The sequence below is a fragment of the Tauraco erythrolophus genome, chromosome 7 (assembly GCF_009769465.1).
Source record: "Tauraco erythrolophus isolate bTauEry1 chromosome 7, bTauEry1.pri, whole genome shotgun sequence".
NCBI lineage: Eukaryota > Metazoa > Chordata > Aves > Musophagiformes > Musophagidae > Tauraco > Tauraco erythrolophus.
The window spans coordinates 39,914,583-39,936,615 of NC_141471.1; the positions used below are offsets into that span (position 1 = coordinate 39,914,583).

Below are 22,033 nucleotides of genomic sequence, written 5' to 3' on the forward strand. Positions count from 1 at the left end.
AAAATGCAGGTCAGGCATGCAAACCCCACAAGAAGACTAACCTGAAGAACAGTTACGCTTGGAACACAATCATTAAGGTTTGCCGACTGCATTATTTTGCTGAGTACAATATTCATAACCTTAATTTAAATTCAGTCACAATTATCCTTGTTGCTAAAGCAACAATTCTACCTATTTACAGAACTGGGCAAAGAAAACAAGAAACCCTGCAGTTTCCATGCACAACAGACATGACAGATTTAAACTATCTAAATGTTCTCATGTTATTCTTCAGACAAAATCTAAATCAAATATTGATCTTTCCTAGAAATAGTAGCATTTTAAAGTAACCTTTCCCTGTTCAGTAATGAAGTAAGTCTAACACACTCGGAGAGGTTTTTCACATCACTTTCAGACTCAAAAAAGAGAACAAGTTGTCGTGAAAGTCCCAAAAGGGATCTGAACCCAGAAACCTAAGTTGTTTTCTTCCATACAAGACCAGATGCCTGCCCGTTCACGATACCATGTGTTTTATTCAGGCACAACTCAACAGCAAATCTTGTCAGAACAACAGCCGCAGTCCCTGCCAGGCTTCATTGATATCAACGTAAACCTCCAGCAATGGAAGGCTCCCAAAACACTGAAAACTCATGCCGTGCCAGGTCTTCTCTTCCTACTTAACAAGTCAAACAATATCTGTTCCTCCATTTTTACTGCCATCCATCACCCTCAAGGTTTTTCAGTTTGTGTGTTCAACTCCTCCTGTCCCTTGATATTCTTTCCCTATTTTATCTCCTCTATTTTCCCTCAATGCCACCTCCTTTCTGAAGACCCCGTCTCCTCTTCTCACTGTGCCTGACTGCCCACATCTATCCTGGCGAAGTGAGCAGAGCATATGAAGTATCACACTAACACAGTCTTCTTAGGCTTCCAGACACAGAGATATCCTGCTGTGAAGCCCACTCCCTGTACAAACTCAGAACACAGTGGCTGACATCACAGCAATGGCATTACACACAATGTTTGGGGTCTCCATGCCAATGACTACAACAGCACGGGTCCAGGCCAGAGTGGTTCTACCTCTCCGGAAGACATTGCAATAGGTGGCAAAGGCTGTCAGGACAGTGTCCTGCCCTTTCCTTGTGCACTCTTGAAGTCACCTGGTCAGAGATCCCCTTAGGGAAGCAGCAGCAGCCACATGGTCCAGCTCCTGGAACTCCTCTCAGCTGCGTCTGTGATCCTCTGCAGAGAGCCCACAGCATGGATAAGTCACACTGCACTGGGGAGGTGTTGTTCATTGGAAGGATGTTGGGTGCAGACTTGCTTTTTCTCCCCATTTCAGCATGCAGCCTGCAGATAGGGTGCACACCTCTTATGTTCTCCCATGACTGTAGGTACAGTGCCAGATGCCCAAGGTGGGCTCTGCTGTTCAGTTTTTGCTCCAGTTAATCCTCTGGACATGCCAGTCCTCTGCGGAATGTTTCTGGTTTAGGCCGTATCAGCAAGCCCATCACTCTTATTCCCTACCTTTGTTCCTGCCCCAGAAGTACCAGATCCCACTCTCTCCTTTGCTTTTCACTACCTTATAACTTGTAGGCCATGCTGGTCTTCTCTGAAATAAAGCTGGCAAAGGTGTTACTTGAACTCTTTTGCTGATTCATTGCTGTTTAGCTGCAGCTGTGTCTTCCACTCCACTTTTTCAGCCAAGAAGCCTAAAGCGCCCGTGTTTTCTGGGGTGCAGAAGCAGGAAAGCCATGGCAGGGAGCCTGGCCTAGGAATGTTACAGCTCATCACAAGGCTGACAGACATCTCGACTGCTGCATTTTTTGTGGGAAAGAGCGCGGAGGCAGTTTCTAGGATTGAAGGATTCTGGCTATGAAGACCCGCTGGAGCTTCATACGAGCTGACACGTCATCTGAGTGCTGACAGCCTATCAAGCAGCTGACAGGGCACAGTCCTGCTCCGAATGGGGTGCTTCAGCCAAAAGCCTAGGAACAGGACTGGCAGGCCATTTCTTCTGAAAGCTAAAAGGAAAGCAGGGAAGGAACAGATGCTTCCCAGGGAAAGATGCATGTTTCCTTGTTGAGAATAGAGGAGAGCTGATCTCCAAAATGCAGGACTTAATCAGTCTGTACTACCTCCCTTCCTTGTCCTTTAAAAGTCTCTTCTCTCCAAGCCAGGGGAGCATGAGGACAGATTTTATTGCTTTCCCCTCTGTCAGTTCTCCCTCCTTTGTCACTTCTCAGAAGAGCGGGGCACGAGATTCACCCTCAACTCTCCCTTTTCCTGCATGGCGTGCTGATGCTACTTTTCAGCTATGCTTTTTTCTTAGCAAAAAACTCAGTCCTAAATCTGTCAGGTTTCCTGAGCAGCCAAAGGAAGGCATCTGCCAACAGGAAGAAAAAGTCAAAATAAGCATTGAGAGTCATGGAAGAGACAAGTAACTATGCCCATCTAAAAGGGATAAATGGTCAAAATGCCACTAAGAGAAGAGTCAATCTCCTCACTTCTAGACACTCAGCTCTGCTGGCAGTGTTCAGAGGATGACATTGCAGACCTTGATCATGACCTCATCCACTGCAAATTTTGTCCTCCCTCCCCAAACTGGTTAGCCACTGAACAATAGGTACTGCAATCATGTGACTCCATAGGGTGACAGCCACACTTGTGACTCCCAAAATTTCATTCCGTGATGGTGAAGTCATGGCAGTAGCTTGTAAGAACAGCAAGTTCCAATCCACCACACTATCCTCAGTGCGGAAAGGCAACCACTAGCCCTACCAGTCTAACCTTGTGTCCCACAGCCACAGTACTCTCCAGTGATCTAGGGCAGAGCACACAGAAGAGTGAAAACTCAAGAAAGTAAAGTGCAGTCCATGTCTTCCTCCTCAGACAAAAGAAGAGAAGAAGCAGGAGGGAGTCAGCTCACCTGGGGTGTGCTCACACAATAGCTGCCACAGCTAGAGGAGGATGCTCATCATTCCATCCTCAACTCCCTCTTTGTTTGGCCAGTGGCAAAAAAAGTCACGAGAAGTCATCAGGCAGTAGGTGCAATGGTAGCATGTACAAAAAAGCAGGAACAAAAAACAAACCAGGAACAGAAATTAAGACTTGTTTCTGCATGTGAAATCTCTTTACACATCACTGCATCTCTTTACTGCATCACTGGAAGAGGCAATGACAAGCTACAGCCATCTGCATGAGACAGACGTTGGGACAAAATGGCACCTCCTAAAGTGGCTCCAAGAAGGGCCTGCAAGCAAGAAAGCAAACGCCTCTCAGATACCTTTCCTTCAGGTTGCTTCGAGCCACATGTAGTGGGATGTTCAGTGTACAGGAGGACACTGACTCTTGTCCAAAGTAAAACCCTCAAAATGCCTACAATGCAGCATACACTCCTCAGAAGCAACTGCTCCAACCTGGCTGTCTACTCCTCTTGCACCACACTATGGGCTTAAGATACGTACAGCCCGATACCAGCCAGTGCTGAGCTATGTGGACCCTTGGGTTTGACCCACCAAGACACTGTTGCAGGTTATGTAAAATAGCTAAATGTCCACACTGTTTCCATCACAATACTCTCCGTTCTTCATATAAGAAGATTAGAAAAAAAAATGCAAAAAGAAAAAAATCCCACACAATCAAGGTGCATCTACTCAAGGTTTTCTTTTCAGTATGGTTAAGAAAAGTGACTTTTCACAGTCAAGAGGAGCTGACACCAGCAATTCCTGTTTTCTCTCAAAGGGGCTATCCTCCACTCAGAATTAACCAATTCTAAACCTTTCATTTGCATGAGATTTAGCCAAACAACACCACTCATTTACAAAGTAAATTATTAAGAACTCCATTAAAATTAAAATACTGCATAGATTTTGTATATCATCTTTTATCTGGCTGACGTCAAGGAATTTGTAGTAACAAGTCAAAAAGACTAAGCAGATTACTACAGAGATGACTCTTAATCACTTCTCTCCCATAATAAAACCATGTGGCATTTATTATTCAAAGTTAAAAGCCACTGTGTGATCTCCTGTTCCAGTTAAACACAGAGGAAGTTTTGCTTCTGGGAAAACACGACTGGGCCCCTGCAGCTTGAAGAATTTCACCATGCCATCAGAAATGCCTGTCTACCAGCCTTGCAGACTGCCAAGTCAGGCTCCTTGACTCTTGCACAGCATCAGGAGGATGAAAACCACATGAAGATTGGAAAAATGTGCAAAGCCAGAGGCAAAGAAAAGACAGCGTCACTCAGAATGATCACGTGCAACTCCTGAGTTGCTGATAGAAAGAAAAAGTTTCTTGGAAGTTCAGAGCTCTTTTTAGACAGATCTTCAACTATTGTTCCATGACACGAGTGAACTAAACGTCATGTATGTGTGACATACGGTATGCATCTCTTGTGAGAATTCAACAACTACATCAAGAAGAAGCCTCAGCTAACACAGTAGATACAATCATGACTGCATGGTAAGAAGTACTGGAGTATTACAGCTATCCATTCTTCAGTCTAAGAATGGGTACAGCCTAGGAAAGTCAGCACGAACCTGACTATTACAGCATCCATAGTTTTTCACAACATTGAATACGCATAAATAGAAAACGTCTGCAGATGTTCATTCCCTCCCTAGTCCATTTTTCATTTGTACACATCCACTGCCCAACTACATATGCAGAATCCATGTAGAAAAAGCTGCTATTACATTGCTAGATGTATTTGGGGTGAGATTCCATAAAGCATCTAAAAGAAAACTACGTTTGCAATCACAAGTTTCAAAACACATCCTACACATGGTCTTTAACATATCTGAGACTTCTCATATACATACTATATTGTATCTAAGCTTTCACCTAGCCTATAATGTATTATTGTAACACAAAACAGCAGTTGCACAGTTCAGTTGTATCTTGAGGAGACAGGAAATACCAGCAATTCACTTTTTTTTTCCTCCATTTGAAAGTACGTGAAAGGTACAGCTTTTTTGCAGGTACGTAACTGTTAGGATATGGGCTAGGAAATTTAATTCATGGTATTGACCAGCTTTGTGCTTTAGATTCAGTAAGAAGGGTGTTTTGAAGGCCATGATCTAGCCACTAGAGCACTGGGCTGCCCAGGACCTATTCCCAGTTCTTTCACTGTCATAATAGGACTTTAGCGAAAGCTTTTTGTACTTTCTGTTGCACAGTGCAGCCATAAAGCAAAACAGAAAGATCGAACATTCCTATCCTCGTGCATTACGACTCTCAGTAATATAAACGCATACAGAATACATATGTGTGCATATGTATTACACACATATTACATACAGATACAGATATGCTTACATATATAGAAGATAGAGTGTGTGCATACAGTCTCCCATAACAAGGATTTATATACAATAATTATGGAAAGCAAAGCTTGTATTTAGAAACTAGAATATGTCTAGCAGATTTTACTCGAGTTATGCATCCTTATTAAAAAGCCAACCATGGTAAAGAAGTTCAAATTATTCCTAACAATTCTTTAAAGCAATTACATTTATGATGTAATTTATTGCATTTATTAAACTACTAACATATGGAACGCTCCTTTTATGTCAAATTGCAAGTTTCTCAAGGCACACAAGTAAGTTTTATAAACTGTTACAGCATGAACTTTTCATTTTGCTCTGACTTACAGTGGCAAGTCCTGAAGGGTTACATATTACTGTAATTCACTTGAGACAAAATACCAAGAGAAGTCAAAAAATTTCTTTTCTTCCTCTCTGTGTTACTGGAGAGGACTGCAGCCCAGATCCAGCAAACCTCTTATGCCAGCCAGTTCTTTTTATCATGTGCATATTATGTGCTCAAGTACATATAATCAAAGTAAGTTGGATAGAACATGCACACAGACAAAGCTTAAACGAAGGGGAAGCATTGGCAGAACCTGGGCTACACAGAAGTAATCCATTGGCCCCTTCTGCTCATCATCTTACTACTGAGAACTTGTTACATATTAATCTCTGAAGCAATGTTTTAGTCTGTTGTACACTATCTATACACAGTCTGGTTCAAGCTATCTATCATGTTAATAACCTAACAATATTTTGCCTTGCCAATTTTATTTCATCACTCCTGAGGATAAGATGGTGGCAACAGACCTGGTCAACTGGAAAATCAACACTCAAATGCTAATTTCATTTATGTTCTTTTGCTTACAGAAATGAAAACAGGCAATTAAATAACTTCACCAATGGGGAAACAATTGCTTTTACTAATCTTAAATCAAATAATAACACCTGCAAATGCAGAATTGCAAGGATCGTTCTTTTTTCAGACATACAGCCACTTGCTCAGAGAATTGGGGGTTTTCTGTTTGTTTTCGATGGATTGGTTTGTGTTTTTTTCAAGTAAAGGGTGAAGAAAAACAGAAAGCAGAAGCCAGGCACAAATAACTGCTTAATGTAATATAAAAATTACTGATACGAAGAGACGGTAAGCACTGAAGTCAAAAACAAATATTACATTCTGTAGCAAATATAATTTTCTGATAAAAAAATGCATATGTATTCTATAGGAAAAATAGGTTTTCTTTCCTGAACTCGTACACTTTCCAGTGCATGACACTTCCAAGTTCCAATTAGACTACTTCTTTCCCTCTCTCTGAGGGGAAAACTGAAGGGTTTTTTTATTAATTCAAGCCTACACACAACTGAAATTTCATCCCAAATTAAGAATATGTCCATACAGAAACGTTTCTTTAACTATTGATTGTAATATAATAACGTATTTTATAAGGGTTCATTAACACATTATTTGTGTCTTTATTAGGAAAAAAAACCAATAAAAATCAATCAAAAGCCTAGTCATAGCAGTTGTAATAAGATTGTAACAAATATTTTTGAGCAGTGTAACTGGTTCCGAAACATTATTGTATAGTATCCAGAAGCTTGTCAGAACTTGAAAGATAAATATACTTTCAAATCTTATATATATGCATACATATAAATATATACACACATATAAAAAAATGCCTCAAATTAGAAGGTTTTACGTGTGTAGAGAATTTGTTATATCAGGAGTATTGTCCTGGTAAAATACATGTCCTTAGACAACAACACTTAAAACACTTAATCAAAAAATAGTGGAAACGTTGAAATTTACCTAATAATCTTAATTTTAGTAAAAAAAAACGAAGAAAATTATTTAAAGATACAAATTCTTGACAATAAGGATAAAAATCGTATGGCCTTGTATTCACATTATAACTTAAGACTTTCTTTGAGACATGTGAAGTATCGCTATTTTTCATTCCATCCGCCAAAACATCTGTATTTTAGTGGTTTTACAGCACAAACGGCTTGTTCAGAGTATAGCCTTTCTCCATTTAAAAATAATTTATACCCTATTTCATTCTCTTCACATGGCTAGCATATGCTTCATGCCAACTTTATTGAAGACCAAAACCTGTCATAACTTATCAGGCCAATGAATCACTACAGGAATGTAAAGAAGAAAAAAAAAACAAACAAACAAAAAAACAAACAACCAACCAACCAAAAAAAACCACAACAAATAAACCTAGTCACAATAAATCTAGTCAGTTAAAAAAAACCAAACCCAAATTACAAAAAAACTCTACACTCTTCTGAGGAGAAGGGAAGAGATAAATAACTGTCAGATTCACAGTTTCTCTCAGAAGTTCATTGTAACTTAAAAGAGGTGGAAGAAAAGAAATAAAGGATGAAGAAGGAGAGCTCAGTTTCTGTGTGACCTGTTATTGCAAGTGAAGTTTTCCAAAATAAGCAGATCAGATAAGAGCAGGAAAGGGATGCAGATTATTGAAATATTTCTCTTTCAAACGAAATACCAAAACAAAACAAACCAGCTTGCCCATGGCGTCATTGTTGAAAGCATGGCTGCATCAAATTAAGGCTATTCCATTTGTCAGCACATGTCCTCCTCAGGTTGGCTCATCATTCACCTCTTATTTCTAATAAAACTTGGAGGTAAGAGAGGTACAAGATGACCATTATTCAGCTCCTTTTTATAGAGAGATGCAAAACAAACAACAATTTTTTACTTTGAGGGGTCTGGGTGGGTATGTGTATGTGTGTGTGTACGTCATAAAACCTTTTTGTGCTTTTTTTTTCCAGTAAAGGCCTGAAGTGTATACACGCAGACCTTAACTTGTCTCTTCTGGCTTTGTAGCAAAAGGTTTGCTGCAACATGAATCTAATGCTACTGCCTTTTACTCTCCTCAAATTTTTTACTGTCATAAAACGCAATTGTGGCCGCTTAGCATTCGTATTGTCTCAAGGCCAGTGAGAAGGCAGCCAGCTGAGCAACTATGAGGCAAGGATTAGCCAGCAGAGAGCTAGAAGAACATTCAAACTGCAGATACAGCTCCTGAGAGCAAGCTGCTAAAGTGTGCACCCTCTCCGAGGCATTACCGGCACCCGTTGCATGTCACCACTGGGAGCGTCAGGACTCTCAGATTCCACGACTCAGGGGGAGCAGCAGAAGAAATGACTGAGGATAGAAACCTGTCAGGAGAAACTGGCTGAAGGTGGAGATGACGCAGGACTGGACTGTGCAGTGACAAGTGAGACTGAGTCAGTGGAGGAATGAGCTGACAACAAGGTGGGTGAAGTTCAGGAGCTGGATGACCACATCAGGAATGAAGCTACATGTTGCAGTCAGGGCAACCTAACAGCTCCCTGCTGCCAAAAGGGGAAAGATCCTGCTCTTCCTCCGCGCCTCCTCTGGCATTTTGCTGACCCAGCAATGAGCCATTCAATTTACAAACCTATTAATGTCTTCTTGACGAGTAAAAATACGTGATGATTTTATCAGTTTAATTCTGGTGAAATCTGGTGTGATTTCACCTCAAGGAGAGCAGCAGCTCACAAGCTTTGGACAGTACAGATGACTAAAAAACAGAGCATGGGATAACACTGTCAAGGGACAACACTGAAGACAGACTGACTTCTTGGAAGAGGCCACCATAGCAGAAAAAAGAAAGGTAAAGCTCAGAAGCAAACATTATAAACCCAACAACTCAAAACGAGCACACCTACCACAAAGCTTTGAAATGCCTTAGCTAAGCACTCCTTATTCCTCAAGTGCCAATCTACGCTAGATGGTAACCCTTTGCGACTATCAATTATCACACTTGCTCAAGAAGTAAAGGACAGTGGCAAATCTAACCATTTTAATTCTGCATGGAGAACCATGCAGATTAGCAGTGTTGTCGCACACGAGCAAAACTGATGGGCTTTCATAGTCTGCTTTCCTTGAAAGTTTAGGAAAACTCTCTCAGCACTTTGCTTCCAAGTACGTCAATTCTGTAACACTGGGAAATGTCAGAATGAAGGTTACACTTGCAACCTTAATTCTGTCTTTTGCATCTATGCATTATTATACAGCACTTAAATAAATGATCAAACATTACTTTCCATTGGACATCTGCATCAGTGCAGAGCAAGGCTCAACTTCAGAAATGAATAAAAATGTCTAATAAAGGAGCATATTTCCTTACATTCCTTCAGCTGTGTATGTCAGAAGGTACACAGTAATCAAAGACAGCAAGTAAGAAAAGTTAAGTTTCTGGCTAACATAGCAGAAAATAACTAGCAGGACAGTATTTTATCCCTGTTTTCAACAGAGCAATGCTAAGGGAATGAGTTCATAACAGTGCGAGCTGATTTAAAGAAGGTTCTTTTTCTTTTCCTGACTGCATACTCCCACCACTTCTACCAGCTCCAGCATTCTTCAGACCCTTCCACAAGACACTGATCTGGCAGAGAATAATCAAACAAAGAGACTGCATAGCCTTCTGCCAGATCCATAAGTTAAATCAATTCACAGGGCAGACAGGAGGCGAGAGAGGGGAGCAATCTCCCACATAGAGCTGCAGAAAACTTACGTCCACCTAGTTCCCTGTGAAACCGCAGTTAAAAGATACACCACATTCTGGAAGTGATTTCTGATTATCTGGATATCAGATTTGAGAATACATGCAGTTCCCAACTGTAAATGTGACCAGCATCCACATTTACATCTAAAGTCAACAAAAGCTGCTTTTGGAACACATGAAGAAACGCTAAGGACTTGGGAAACTTCTGGCAGTAATCTGTGTACTAGCTCCCACTTACAACATGGAGTTAATCACACCCTTCTCACCATTAAGATTAAATGCTTGTGAGAGATACAGTTGTCAGAGCAATAAACGCTATAGAAAAGCCCCAGAGAAAAATTAGTACCTGTCTTCAGAGCCAGGCTCACTAGTGTTGTAAATAAGGCCTAGAATAAGGATACAATAACATACTTTGCAGCCACTCATAATTTAGCATGGCTTATTCTAAAAACCTAATGAAGCAGAAAACCTGTGGGAAAAATGTCAGGATATATATATACACTGAAAGGGCTAAAGTAGATTCACAGAAGACAGACTTCACAATCCAAATGTTCTTTTTACACAGCTGTGAGCATTTCATTTTTAGAAGCCTCTGAATCCACACAGGCAGAGGTGAAACACTCATCATTAACTCTGGTTATCTGCAGAGGTTACTTCTGAGCAAAAACATAAGTGAACCAGTGATGCTGCCACCATTGAGAAAAACCTGGAACATCATATCACTAACTAGTGAGACATGAGCCTTCATATAGCCGATGACATGAATAGGGAGGGAGCAGCATAAGCACAAGCTGTTGTCCTGACAATCCTGAGAGCACATACTCATGGGTGACACTTAGGAAACAGAGTAGGAGTAACAGCTCCATCTCCTCCTCATCTGCCTATCCACTGGCATCTTCAGAGACCAGAGTGATGGGGATACAATATGCCAAAGCAGAACTCAATGGGAGCTGGATAGCTTACACTCTTTGGCAAGCCAAAGATCTTGACAAAAGTACTTCTACTCACAGTCTCTTTAAAATCGTGCCTCCTAAAATCATAATAAAACAATCTACGGTGAGTAAGAAAACGTACAAGTACACTTTACAACAAACCTACCCATTTAATCAGGCTTGGAAAGTCTGGGTTTAATTTTTTGCTCTGTGCCAGACATCCTCTGTGCCTGAGGCAAGTCACATTGCTATCGCGTGTACTGATTCTTCCTCCACGCAGTGACAAAGATGAGACTTCATGAGGTATTAGGAGAATGCACACACTAAAGCTTATGAGACAGACAGAACAGTGATGAGCACCTCAGAAAAGGCCACAGAAGTGTGTCCTCAATATTAATTCATTTTCACTAATGACACGATGTGCATTATATCTCAGTAAAAGCCGTCAAACTATCAAATGACATAAACACTTCACTTTGAAATAAAAATACATAAATGTAGAAACAACTGCAATACATAAACATGAAAAAAATTCCACTCCCATTTGTTTGGTGCTCTCAATAACTGCAGTGCATCCTAATTAGTGTAACAAAAAATGTAAGAATCCACAAGTACAGGAGATAAACACTAAGAAAAGTCTGCAAAGACAAAATTTCTCAGCTCCCATGCTGCCTGCAAAAATGCACTCCTGTCCAACCACCTATTGCAAACCTCCCTTTTTTCCAAGCTCAAGTTCACTCACAGCAAGTTTTAAAAACCAACAAATTCAGATTACTCTGGGCTGAACATACTGAACGGCACTAGAGGTGTCACATCATGCAACACACCAGCAGCTCTTTGTCTGACACAGTGAGAGACGTACCGCTTCGGCTTTTCCTTTGACCTGACTTGCAAAACAAGAGAAGTCGCAGCGCACGGCAGGGCAAAAGCACAGAGGCTCTACCTGGCATCCTGCCAGTTAGCTATAACAGATTTTGGTACTGTGTTGTTTTATATATAGCAAGAAGCAGGTCTCAGCCTTCTGCTCAAGCTTCAGATTTCCAAATGGTGGTGAGGAGTAATTGCTTGTAGAACAGGGTAATTTTGAAGTGAAAGAGGGCACAAGCGATGGTGCGAGCAATACTGGCAGAGATGCTTGATGTCAATCAGGAAGGAAAGAAATGGAGTATTTGTGGATTGTAGTGTGAATTAAAGCAAGACTATTTCAGATAGAAAAGAAAAAAAAAGGTAAAAATTGCATGAGACTGGACCTTTACTTTCAGTGTCTCCCACTATCCTGTTTCCACCCATATGGTGCACCCATACTTATCTGTAACCGCGTAAGAGTTGTGTAAGGTAAGTTAGCAAAACTGAAAACACTAACTTCAACCTCTCAAAAATACTCCTGAAGGAGCACAGGGAGCAGAAGGCAAGGAAGAAAAAACAGCAGTAAAGTACATAACCTGGTACACCTGAATTGCTTTACCATATGAAATTTGGATAAATGCAAATTAAGGAAACAAACATCCATATTTAGAGTAACAAAAAAAAAGGGGGGAGCAGGCACAGGTAGAACCACCTACAATTTGAGAACCTACAACTAGATATAACGTTAAGAATTTACAGAAACTTCTCAGGAAGATGCATGTAAGCATTATGACTGAAGAGAAGGCATTTACTTAAAGAAACAAAAGACATTTTTAAAACTCAACTATTACGCACACTATTCTAAAAGCATTATGGAGCAACTAATTTGTTAATTTGAATTAAAAAAAAAAAAAAGAAAAATGCTGTGTACTTACTATCATTTAGTGTTGTGAAGTCCAGGAATCTATATTCATAGCAAACATCTATCTTGGTTTCTACCTGGGGCCTCTTCAAAGTTGAATAGATATTACCAGGGCGTTTTTCATCATGCTTCTCTAGTTTGTTCAATCCACAACCCATTTCAGCAGCTCCTGATACAGAGAGGCAGGGAAAGGAAAAAGGGAAAATGCATAAACACCATTCATTTGGGGTTTTTTTTCTTTCCAGTTTCCTGCACCACAATAGTACATTACAGTGATTTTAGTTTTTTAAATACAAGCTACATACAAACTATACGAAACAGTATAATTAAATAAATACTCAGAGATAGTAACTGAAGTATATATCACTCACATCAACCCTCAGGCATGCTATTATTTTACTGGAAAATTGACAGTTTAATAAGTGTATTTGCATCTTTCAAATGTTTTCAGTAGTATACTCTGGAAGACACATACTCCATTATAAAAAGTGTCTGAAAACGCAAAATAACTTGCTAATATAAGGATTGACAACTTAATAATTTCTGTATATGCAGTTACCATGAGAGTAGATAGTATTATCTTTAACACAGATCTCTGTAACATTAAAATTAACATCTATACTTGTAATTCAATGGAAAAAGCATGTTTGCAGAGAAATATCAGCATTTAGAAAACTACCTCACTTCCTTCCACCTCATTTTTTCAGGTAAGCCACAGGAAATAATGGCACTTTATAGACACTCTCTTCAAACCAGAAGAGGCACATGACCACAGAACCGAACTAGACAAATCTAGTTCTCTTAATAAGCTCCCAGTCCACAACATTTTAAAGGATTACTCCTGACAACCATTTCTGCTCACATTAAATGTTTCTCAATATCCTGCACATCATGGCTCATCTGAGTACGAAAGAACGGTAGAATTATTTGGTAAAAATATGATCCAAATCCTCTCATTCCTCATCAATAATGCTGGTTGGACTGAGGCAAATTATTTCAATCAGCAGTGAGTACGAGAAGATAAAGACACACCAGATAGGCACCTGAGGTTTTTCATTACAACCCACCCAACATCCTGCCTCCGCCTACACGGAGACACTCATGCTTCAGGGATGGGGAGGAATATGCAGAACATAAACACCTGGTGATGAAGAGGGGCTCCCACAGGCCACCTGGATGCTTCGAGGCATGGGATCCATTCAGTGTAAACGCGCTGCATGAAGCGTCACAAAGATGGGTGTTTCAGCCCCCCTGCAACCTCCAAAAGATAGCCACAAGCACCTGAAAAACTTCAGTCACAGACTAGGGCTGACTTTACCTTGACAATTAATAAACCTGAAGTGGAGAATGAAAAACTAGTTCAGTTCCCTGACTCCAAAGATGCGCTTGTAAGCTTATGCCACAGCTCCATCTCCCAAATGGTCAGGAAGTCAGTCAAATTCCCAGCCTCAATGCATTTGGAATCTACTTGCAGAAATTTATTTATACTTATATTGTGCTTTAACTTTTATAATTTTTGTCCCTCCCTCGTACTTCCTTGTGAAATCATTTTCATCCCTTCCTGTATTTTGCTAGGATAAACATACTCAAGTCCTTTCCTGCAACTTACAAGACAGGATCTCTGCTCCATCACCCCACTCGCTCTCATTTACATCACTCCTGTTTTCATTTCTCTATCTGAACACAGGTGACCACATGCTCAAAATGAGATCTTAACAAGGCCTATTAAAATAACATTGATGCTTCCCTATCTCTACTTCCAAATAATATGCCTACTGCACGTTCACAGTTTACCATCAGCTTCCCAGTAGCCAAAGAACCCATTTCTCTTTATTTTTATCCAACACTGCTAATTGAGAGTTTCCACACAATTCATCCCACGTAACTTTGATCTATTCCTTTGTATTCTGCTCCTCAGTGATTCACCTCATTCTCCTGCACCCTGGAAGAGCTGGAAGTCCTTCCAGGCTCAGCAGCGCTGCCCACCTTCACATCATCTGCAGAGCCTGTAAGTGCACACCTGCATCTTATCACAAAATCATTGTAAATACATCAAAATAGGACTGACCAACACGCTAAACCTTAAAAAAAATACCATAGTAAATATTTGATCACACAGAAACTGGAAGAAGAAAGAACATCTGCTAAAAAGATCTGCAGCATCAAGAAAAGTAGACAATGTGTCGTACATGTTCCTGAACATTAATATTTGGGGATTCATCCAACAGATAACAACCTTCCCTGCTTATTTTGGAAGAGAAGTAAAAATTACATTATTTTAAACGATTTCTATAAATGAAAGCTACGTTTTTGAGATTATTATTTTTAATATATTTAAGGTTGAAAATCCTCAAGATCTTCTTCTGTTCCCAAAATGATACTTTCTACTACTTTTTGTTGTAATGACAGCTACTACTATTAAGTTAAAAAAAACAAGACTATTCTTTCATATATACAGCAGCTTCTTTCTTTTGCTTAAGTCTAAATGTAATTTATTTTAATATATAAATGTATATTGTATATTAATGTGCCTAACAGGACATTGTATTTCCATGGTCTGTAATGGAACAGATCCAGCAGTACACTTGTGCTTTACACACTGTAGAGTAAGGAACTAAGACAGCAAAAAGCATTAGCAAGTATATCAAATTTCTTGTTTCAGTGACAGCCCAGTAATTCTTACACATCTTAAGTATACAGTATGGCATTCTGTAAGGAAAAAAAATTCTATTTCAGAGGTCGTTAAGCAGCAGTGCCTGCAACCCTTAGTTATTCAAAGAGCCTGAAATCCACAGGACTCTTCAGACAGTGATGGCTGCAGGAGGAGACCTTAGGGACTAAGTATTTCACATCAAGGAGAGTTCTACATTCTTTCCTAAATTGGGGTGAAAGTGCTAGAAAATCCAAGCCTTCTCTTCCAGCGGCAGCCACAGGCACTCTCCTATGCTTCTCTAGCAAACATTTCCTTGGCTCTTTTGAGAAAAACCGGTCCACTCTCGTTGCCCATGCGAGTAGTGATCTCTGCAAACAGTGCCAACCCACAAGTCGTTCAGCATGGATATACCTGCCTGCTTGGGACTGGACCAAAAACATGCATTTTCTGTATTAATTCACAGAGTGACTGCTTACCAGAAGACTGATTTTTCACCTTCCTGCTGCTCGGCTAAAACTTCAAGTAGTATCCTGGAGGATAAATACATTCCCACATTTCATTAAGTATAGACAATTATATTTATGTTATAAAGCACACGTATGGAAAAGGGTGCTTTCACTTGAAAAAAAAAATTAGGTACCAGTAGAAAAAAATAAAGTTTCACAACATCACAATCTTTTCCACAGAAATTAGGATGCAAGTGCTGCAGCAGTAGAAATTAAATCTTAAAAAATAAAGTTCCTACTCTAATATCGAAGGTCTAAGTATTAAAAAAATTCCAGAGATGTATGAACACTTACAAGTTTTCTCAAATATACTGATGATGTGAGTATGACAAGTAATCACTGAATCACCAAATTCTGCTCAATGTTATCCCACAAACTTCCTACTGGGACAGCTTGCTTTACAACCCTTTCAAAGATTTTAACAGTAGTTATTACTCTCTTCCTTCCTTTCCTTTGCAGCAAAGTTAGTGCTGTTCAGAGTCTTTCCATCCTCAACTGAAAACATCTCTTCGCTCTTCAGTTACAAATCTAGTTGTCAACAAGACATTATTCACCTTCTTAATTATCTGCATTGAAGTTATCAGAGAGTGCTGTAAGAAATGTTCATCACTGATGCATTCAAAGTATATCTAAACCTATTCAATCCCCTTTTTCAGCAGGTATATTGTTTTGCTATAAGGGATGCTTAAGGTTACTGTACTACATATATTTATGCTGGCTTTCCATACCCGCATGTGAATTCTACTTTTTTTATTCAGTATTAAAACAAAACATTGTCACTAGTATTCACTTTTTAGTAAAGTAAATTAAAACCAATCTTCAAAAACACTGCAAAATTTTCAAATTTTTCTGCTCTGCAGTAGGTTCTAAGACAAACTTTTTCATTAATGTAAAAATTTATTATCAACTCACTAGTTCCATACTTACAACAAATATCCTGAGTGAGAGAAACGTAACATCTAATGAAGATTATTAACCACTAAATTAAGATTTAGCTATGCGATCTTACAGCTACACACGCTGGAAAAAACTAATTCTGCCCACAAATTCATTTAGATTGCGAATTAATCTTATGCATGCTCTATAATCTTGATAATCTCTAGAATTGTTCTTGTGTTCTGCCACGTGATGATAAAACTAGAACTGAAACCCAGATCTCACAATATATGGGCTTTTTTAGTCTATAGCTCATTTAATTTTGCAAAACATGAAAAATGGAAGCTGCAATGAGTAGCAGAACAACAGCAAAGCCTACAGTCAATTAATTCCCAAGTTTGTCTTGTGAATGACAGCAGACCCCTCCCTGGTTAGGAAACAAGCAGCGTTTTTTTCTGCAAACTGAGTTAAAAAAATTAATCCAGGTTTTGTACATCCCAAGCAAACGCCCAACTTGCAGGCCACACAACACGCCTCTTCCTGCACCTCCTCCTCCCTGTTTACTGTCCTTTGTCACGAATTTGAAGAGTAGAGCAGGTCTGGGGAGGGTCTGGAGGAACAGGAGAGAAACCCACTCCAGCATGGCAAATGACCTGCCCCTTAACACTCTTTCCAACGCAAGTTTTATTGGAACTGGTACCATCCTTTGCCATGAAAAACAAAAATTAGAACAAACTGTACTCAAGAGAAAAAAAAAAACACAGTATTTTCCTTTTTAAGCACCTCTGTGATCCATTTTTATCCTTAAATAACACATAGGAATTTTTATAGCTTTTTTAGAGATCTGCCAAGTTTTCAACTCGTTATCTCTGAACCTAAGCTTTGTTAAAATACTCTCTCCAACTTGGGTTAGCTTTGTCACTTGACTAGCTTGTGTTCAAAATAGATGAATATAAAATTCAGAATTAGCAAGAACAACATGCATAAAAGAATATCATGTAGCTAACAACTTATTTTCTTGATAATAGCGGCTCAGTCCTCAGATTCCTTTTCAGCAGGAAAAGGGCACAAAGAAGAGAAGAAAAAAACTCTGCCTTCTATCTGCTTGTTTTGGGGCTTTTTGGGAACAAATGGAGCAATTTATCTCCAAGCAATAACAACGAAAATTACACTGAAACGTAACAGAACCACATGGCTAATGGAAGCTTGAATAGACTACCAGACTAAGTAATTAAGGGATGTTTATCAACTAAGTATGTATTGGCTAAACAGTTTATTTCAACTATATCAGTGTTACAGAAAGCATTGTGTCAATGATAACTTACAGAGATGATTTGAAAAGACTTCCTAAACTATTCTTTAAATACATATAGTATTGGAGGCAACTGCTAAGCATATAGGCATTAGACCTGAATATTCAAATAGTCTAATACACGTGTAAGTGCAATGCACTACCACCTGCAATAGAAACAAAGTAATTTTAATATGTATAATGGCATCCAAAGAAAAGGTGCTGTACAGACAGATCACGCTACTGTCAGCTTGTTTTTAAGCGCAATTAGTGAGAACAAGCTTGCTTACATTAACACATTTAAAATGTTTACTGTCCAAAACTAGTGACTTCATTTGTAAGCTTTATCATGAAACGAATTTATTTTTAAAATACATATCATAGTTGCTTTTAAGTTCCTTTGACAAATTATGGAATACAGTGTTCTTACTGGTGAGTGCGGCAGCAAACCAGATAACTGCAGTGTATTAATAGGTTTTCTCTCTTGATTTTGGTTAAGTCCTTTCATCCTGCTTCTTCCTTCCATGCGTAATGCTTAGCTACCTCACAGGGAGTCTAGAAGGCTTTTACAAATAATTACAGGACTTCATATTTGTTGCGCTGTAATGAGATGCACTTATTTTCTTAAACTCTCATTCTTGCAATCCTGACCTTTCCATTTTCAAAATAATAAGCACTCCATGCTCACTTCATGTTCACTTGCTAGCACGTGGTCACTTAATTTTGCATCCTTCCCAGTCTACAAATACCAGAGTGTTTAGTCCCCCACTCAGCTCTAAACAAATCCTGAGAGAGCTTGCAAATTATGGCCGAGTCCCTTTCCTAGCACAGTTAAAGCAATGAAGCAGAGAAGGAATAATGAGGCAAAAAAAAACATCAGCAGAGAAGCACAACCAAAGCAGAGGATTAAAAACACCAGACCTGACAAACTGGGTGCACAGGTAAACAAAGAAAGGAGAATAGTATGCTAGGATGATCCTTTATAAGCTGCCAGAATAGAGCCATGCTCCTGACATTCCCAAATTTCCCACCTTGGCTTACCACTGCATAGGGTTTTTGTGAGATTACACCATTAAGAGGGAAATTCCTTACCAAGAGATACCTACTCGGTCTTTTTTCAACAGTTACCATACAGGTAACTATGTAAGCATATATCCAATAAATACCGCAACAGTTTTTATTTGTGGGGAGGGATCAGTTGTTTAAGTAACTAATGTTTACCAAGTAATCTGAAAGACTCTGAAAGACTTATTTTGAAAACACAAAGAACAATTACCATAAATCAGTCCTATCTGTTGCTGGAAGTCACAACTGACCGATTCTTTCACTGCATAATTAGCAATTGACTAGCACTATTAGAATTTTAGACTCGCAGCTGATAACTAAGTCTCTGCTTATAAAAAGGCTGGTGAAAGAATAATCCCAGATTTATTCTTTATGATTGATTTTATTTAAATTAAACGGTAGAGCAACCCAAGTAAATCTGCGATTAAGGTTTTCAATTTCAAAAGGCAAATCGCAAAAACTAAGGGAACTCATTAGTGAGATGAACAGGAACGAAAAGTTGGAGAACATAAGCACAGGGGAGGTCTGGAACATGTTTAAACTACAATATGAATATCTGCAGAATTAGTAACCCAAGGAAGTGACAAGAGAATTCATAAGAAGGTTTCCAGACCCAGCAAGATGAATTACCTAATAAGAAGGAAAAGTAGAATAAGCAGAGAGCTTTCAAGGGACAGGAAAAAAAGCTCAGCAGAGGAAACTACAGCCTTGGATCAAGAAACACCAGCATAAAGTGAAATGTGCCAGAAGTCAAGCCCAGTTGAGAGGCCAAAGATCCAAACTAACAGAGCAGAAACACAATCAGAGGACAATTTGGACTCATACCAGGAACTATGGAAGACCTGTCATGATGAATTGCAGATCCAATTGCTAGAATTAAAAACAAACTATTGCATCAGCTTTGGAACCATCTTCCTGGGAGACAAGAAAACATACCACCTACATGAAAAAACGAGAAAAACATAACTTGGCCAATTAAGACAATTGCTAGGCTAGCCTCAAGAGTTTGCTAAGCTTTAGGAAGAAAACAAAATAATACGTGGATAAATATCAATCGGATTCAATAAAGTTAGAACCAACTACCCTGATAGGTCTTATTCACAAGCCACAAAGAAAGCACAGCTCCAGCATGCAGCACGTCAAGTAACACGCCACAGTGATAACGTAATTTCAACAAAATATTACTAGGTGCTATTGGTTTTATTACGGTGTTCACAACACTAGCCTTGGGCTCAACCCTGCAGCCCTGCGAAACACACACACTTTCCCCCGCCCTGTCCCTGTCCCTGCAGGCTGGTGGGCCACCTCTGCGGGCTGCCTGCTCATAACCGGGGGCTGCCACCAGCTGCGCGTAACCCTCCCTAGAGAAACAAAGCTGGCGTGCCCGTGTGGTGCACGTGGGCGAGAGGGTGGGAGGAAGAGGAGCAAACAGGCTCAGAGAGAACTGGTGGAGGAGTAAGGCAAGTGTTGTGCCAGTGAGCAATCTGAGGAACAGGAGGATGGTGGGAGACCCTTGCTCCTCAGCCCACCCACGTCGCCCTGTAACACTCCTCCAAAACATTTAATACTTACTAATACCATGATGCTGTCTTTCAGCACAGCAAAAGATTCAGATGGTACCACATTTCTACAAAATGCTCTTCTTAGGCAGGGTATTTCTGGTCAAGATAACAAGTGTTAGTACCACTGGACAAAATACCAGTGAAATTTCTTCTGAAATACCACAGCTGCAAATGCTCAAGTAAGATGCCTCCACATGAAAACAGGGGATGCTAAGAAGGACTACTGATCTACTCTTAAGATCTTAAGGGGAAACTATAGGAGCTAATATTTAAAGTCTACTAAATTAAAGACTGAACAGAACCAACAGAAACGTTCTTAGAAGTCACAGAACCATAGAATCGCTTGGGTTGGAAGAGACCCTAAAGATCATCTAGTTCCAACTCTCCTGCCTCGGGCAGGGACACCTTCCACTAGATCAGGTTGCTCAAAGCCATCCAACCTGGCCTTGAACACTTCCAGGGATGGGACATCCACAACTTCTCTGGGCAACCTCTTCCAGTGTTTCACCATCCTCATTGTAAAAAATGTCTTTCTTATATCTAATCTAAATCTCCCCTCTTTCAGTTTAAATCCGTTGCCCCTTGTCCTATCACTACACGCCCTTGTAAAAAGTCCCTCTCCAGCTTTCCTGTTAATCCCACACCACTCTGAACTCACAGAAAACAGACAAGAAAAACAGATACATAATGCAATGTATGCCCAGTAGCTTCAAGGACAGCGAGTAAAACCATGGGAAAACACAAAGCTAGACAGACTTGACAGTCCTATACTTACTGTCTTCTGCTAGCTTGCCATGGAGTAATACACTGGCCAACTAATTTGGGACAAAAGGTAAAGTGGACCATTGGACCCAAGTACAAAGTTGTGGGTTCTCACATTAAGTTGAAACACAGATTACGTTGATTTTGATTTTTCTTCAAAAGGCTGTGGCTTCAGCTTTTCCACCACAGATTCTAAGGTCATTTCATTATACCCAATATGGTAACTGCGTTTCCCAGTACCACAGCTCAGAACCCCCTAGGTATTTAATCACAGCTGTATCTACTCATTTCACGCTACATTCTCGCCCTCAGACCAGGGGAATGCCAGCATTCAAGCAGTGGAAAGTCCCTTGTCTAATGTAACTAACTTGAGGTTAAGCTAGATTCCTGAACTAACCCTTCATTCTGAGACTATTTTTTCTTAGAAAAAAAACAGAAATTAAATACACAATATGACCACTAGTATTGTGAAAAGGAGGGTTATTGCCAGTAACTTGTTATTCAATACCAGAAGCTGAAATGCATTGGATTCATTAACAATAAAACATAAAAAGATGTACAAAAAGATGTCCCCTTGTAAACTGGAGATGAACTGCATCTTGACAATGTTAGTTATCCTCCTATTTACTTTGACAGAAATCAAACCAGAAGCGGTATACAATCATACTGTAGCCTCCAAACTGTAGCTGAGAACGGTAAAGAACGTTTTGCCAGGTTAAGTTTTTATTATTTTACACCCAACGATCACTTCAGCCCAAC

General features: G+C 39.7%; 1 protein-coding gene across 1 annotated transcript in view; it reads right to left on the minus strand.

The window, feature by feature from the left end:
• The window catches only part of RFTN1 (raftlin, lipid raft linker 1), an 87,981-nt gene extending 75,264 nt beyond the window's left edge, over window positions 1-12,717 (minus strand). The window contains exon 1 of the mRNA XM_009987199.2: window positions 12,573-12,717. Coding sequence (XP_009985501.1) covers window positions 12,573-12,717 — 145 coding nt within the window. The remainder of the gene's footprint in view (window positions 1-12,572) is intronic.
• Window positions 12,718-22,033: the final 9,316 nt, after the last annotated feature.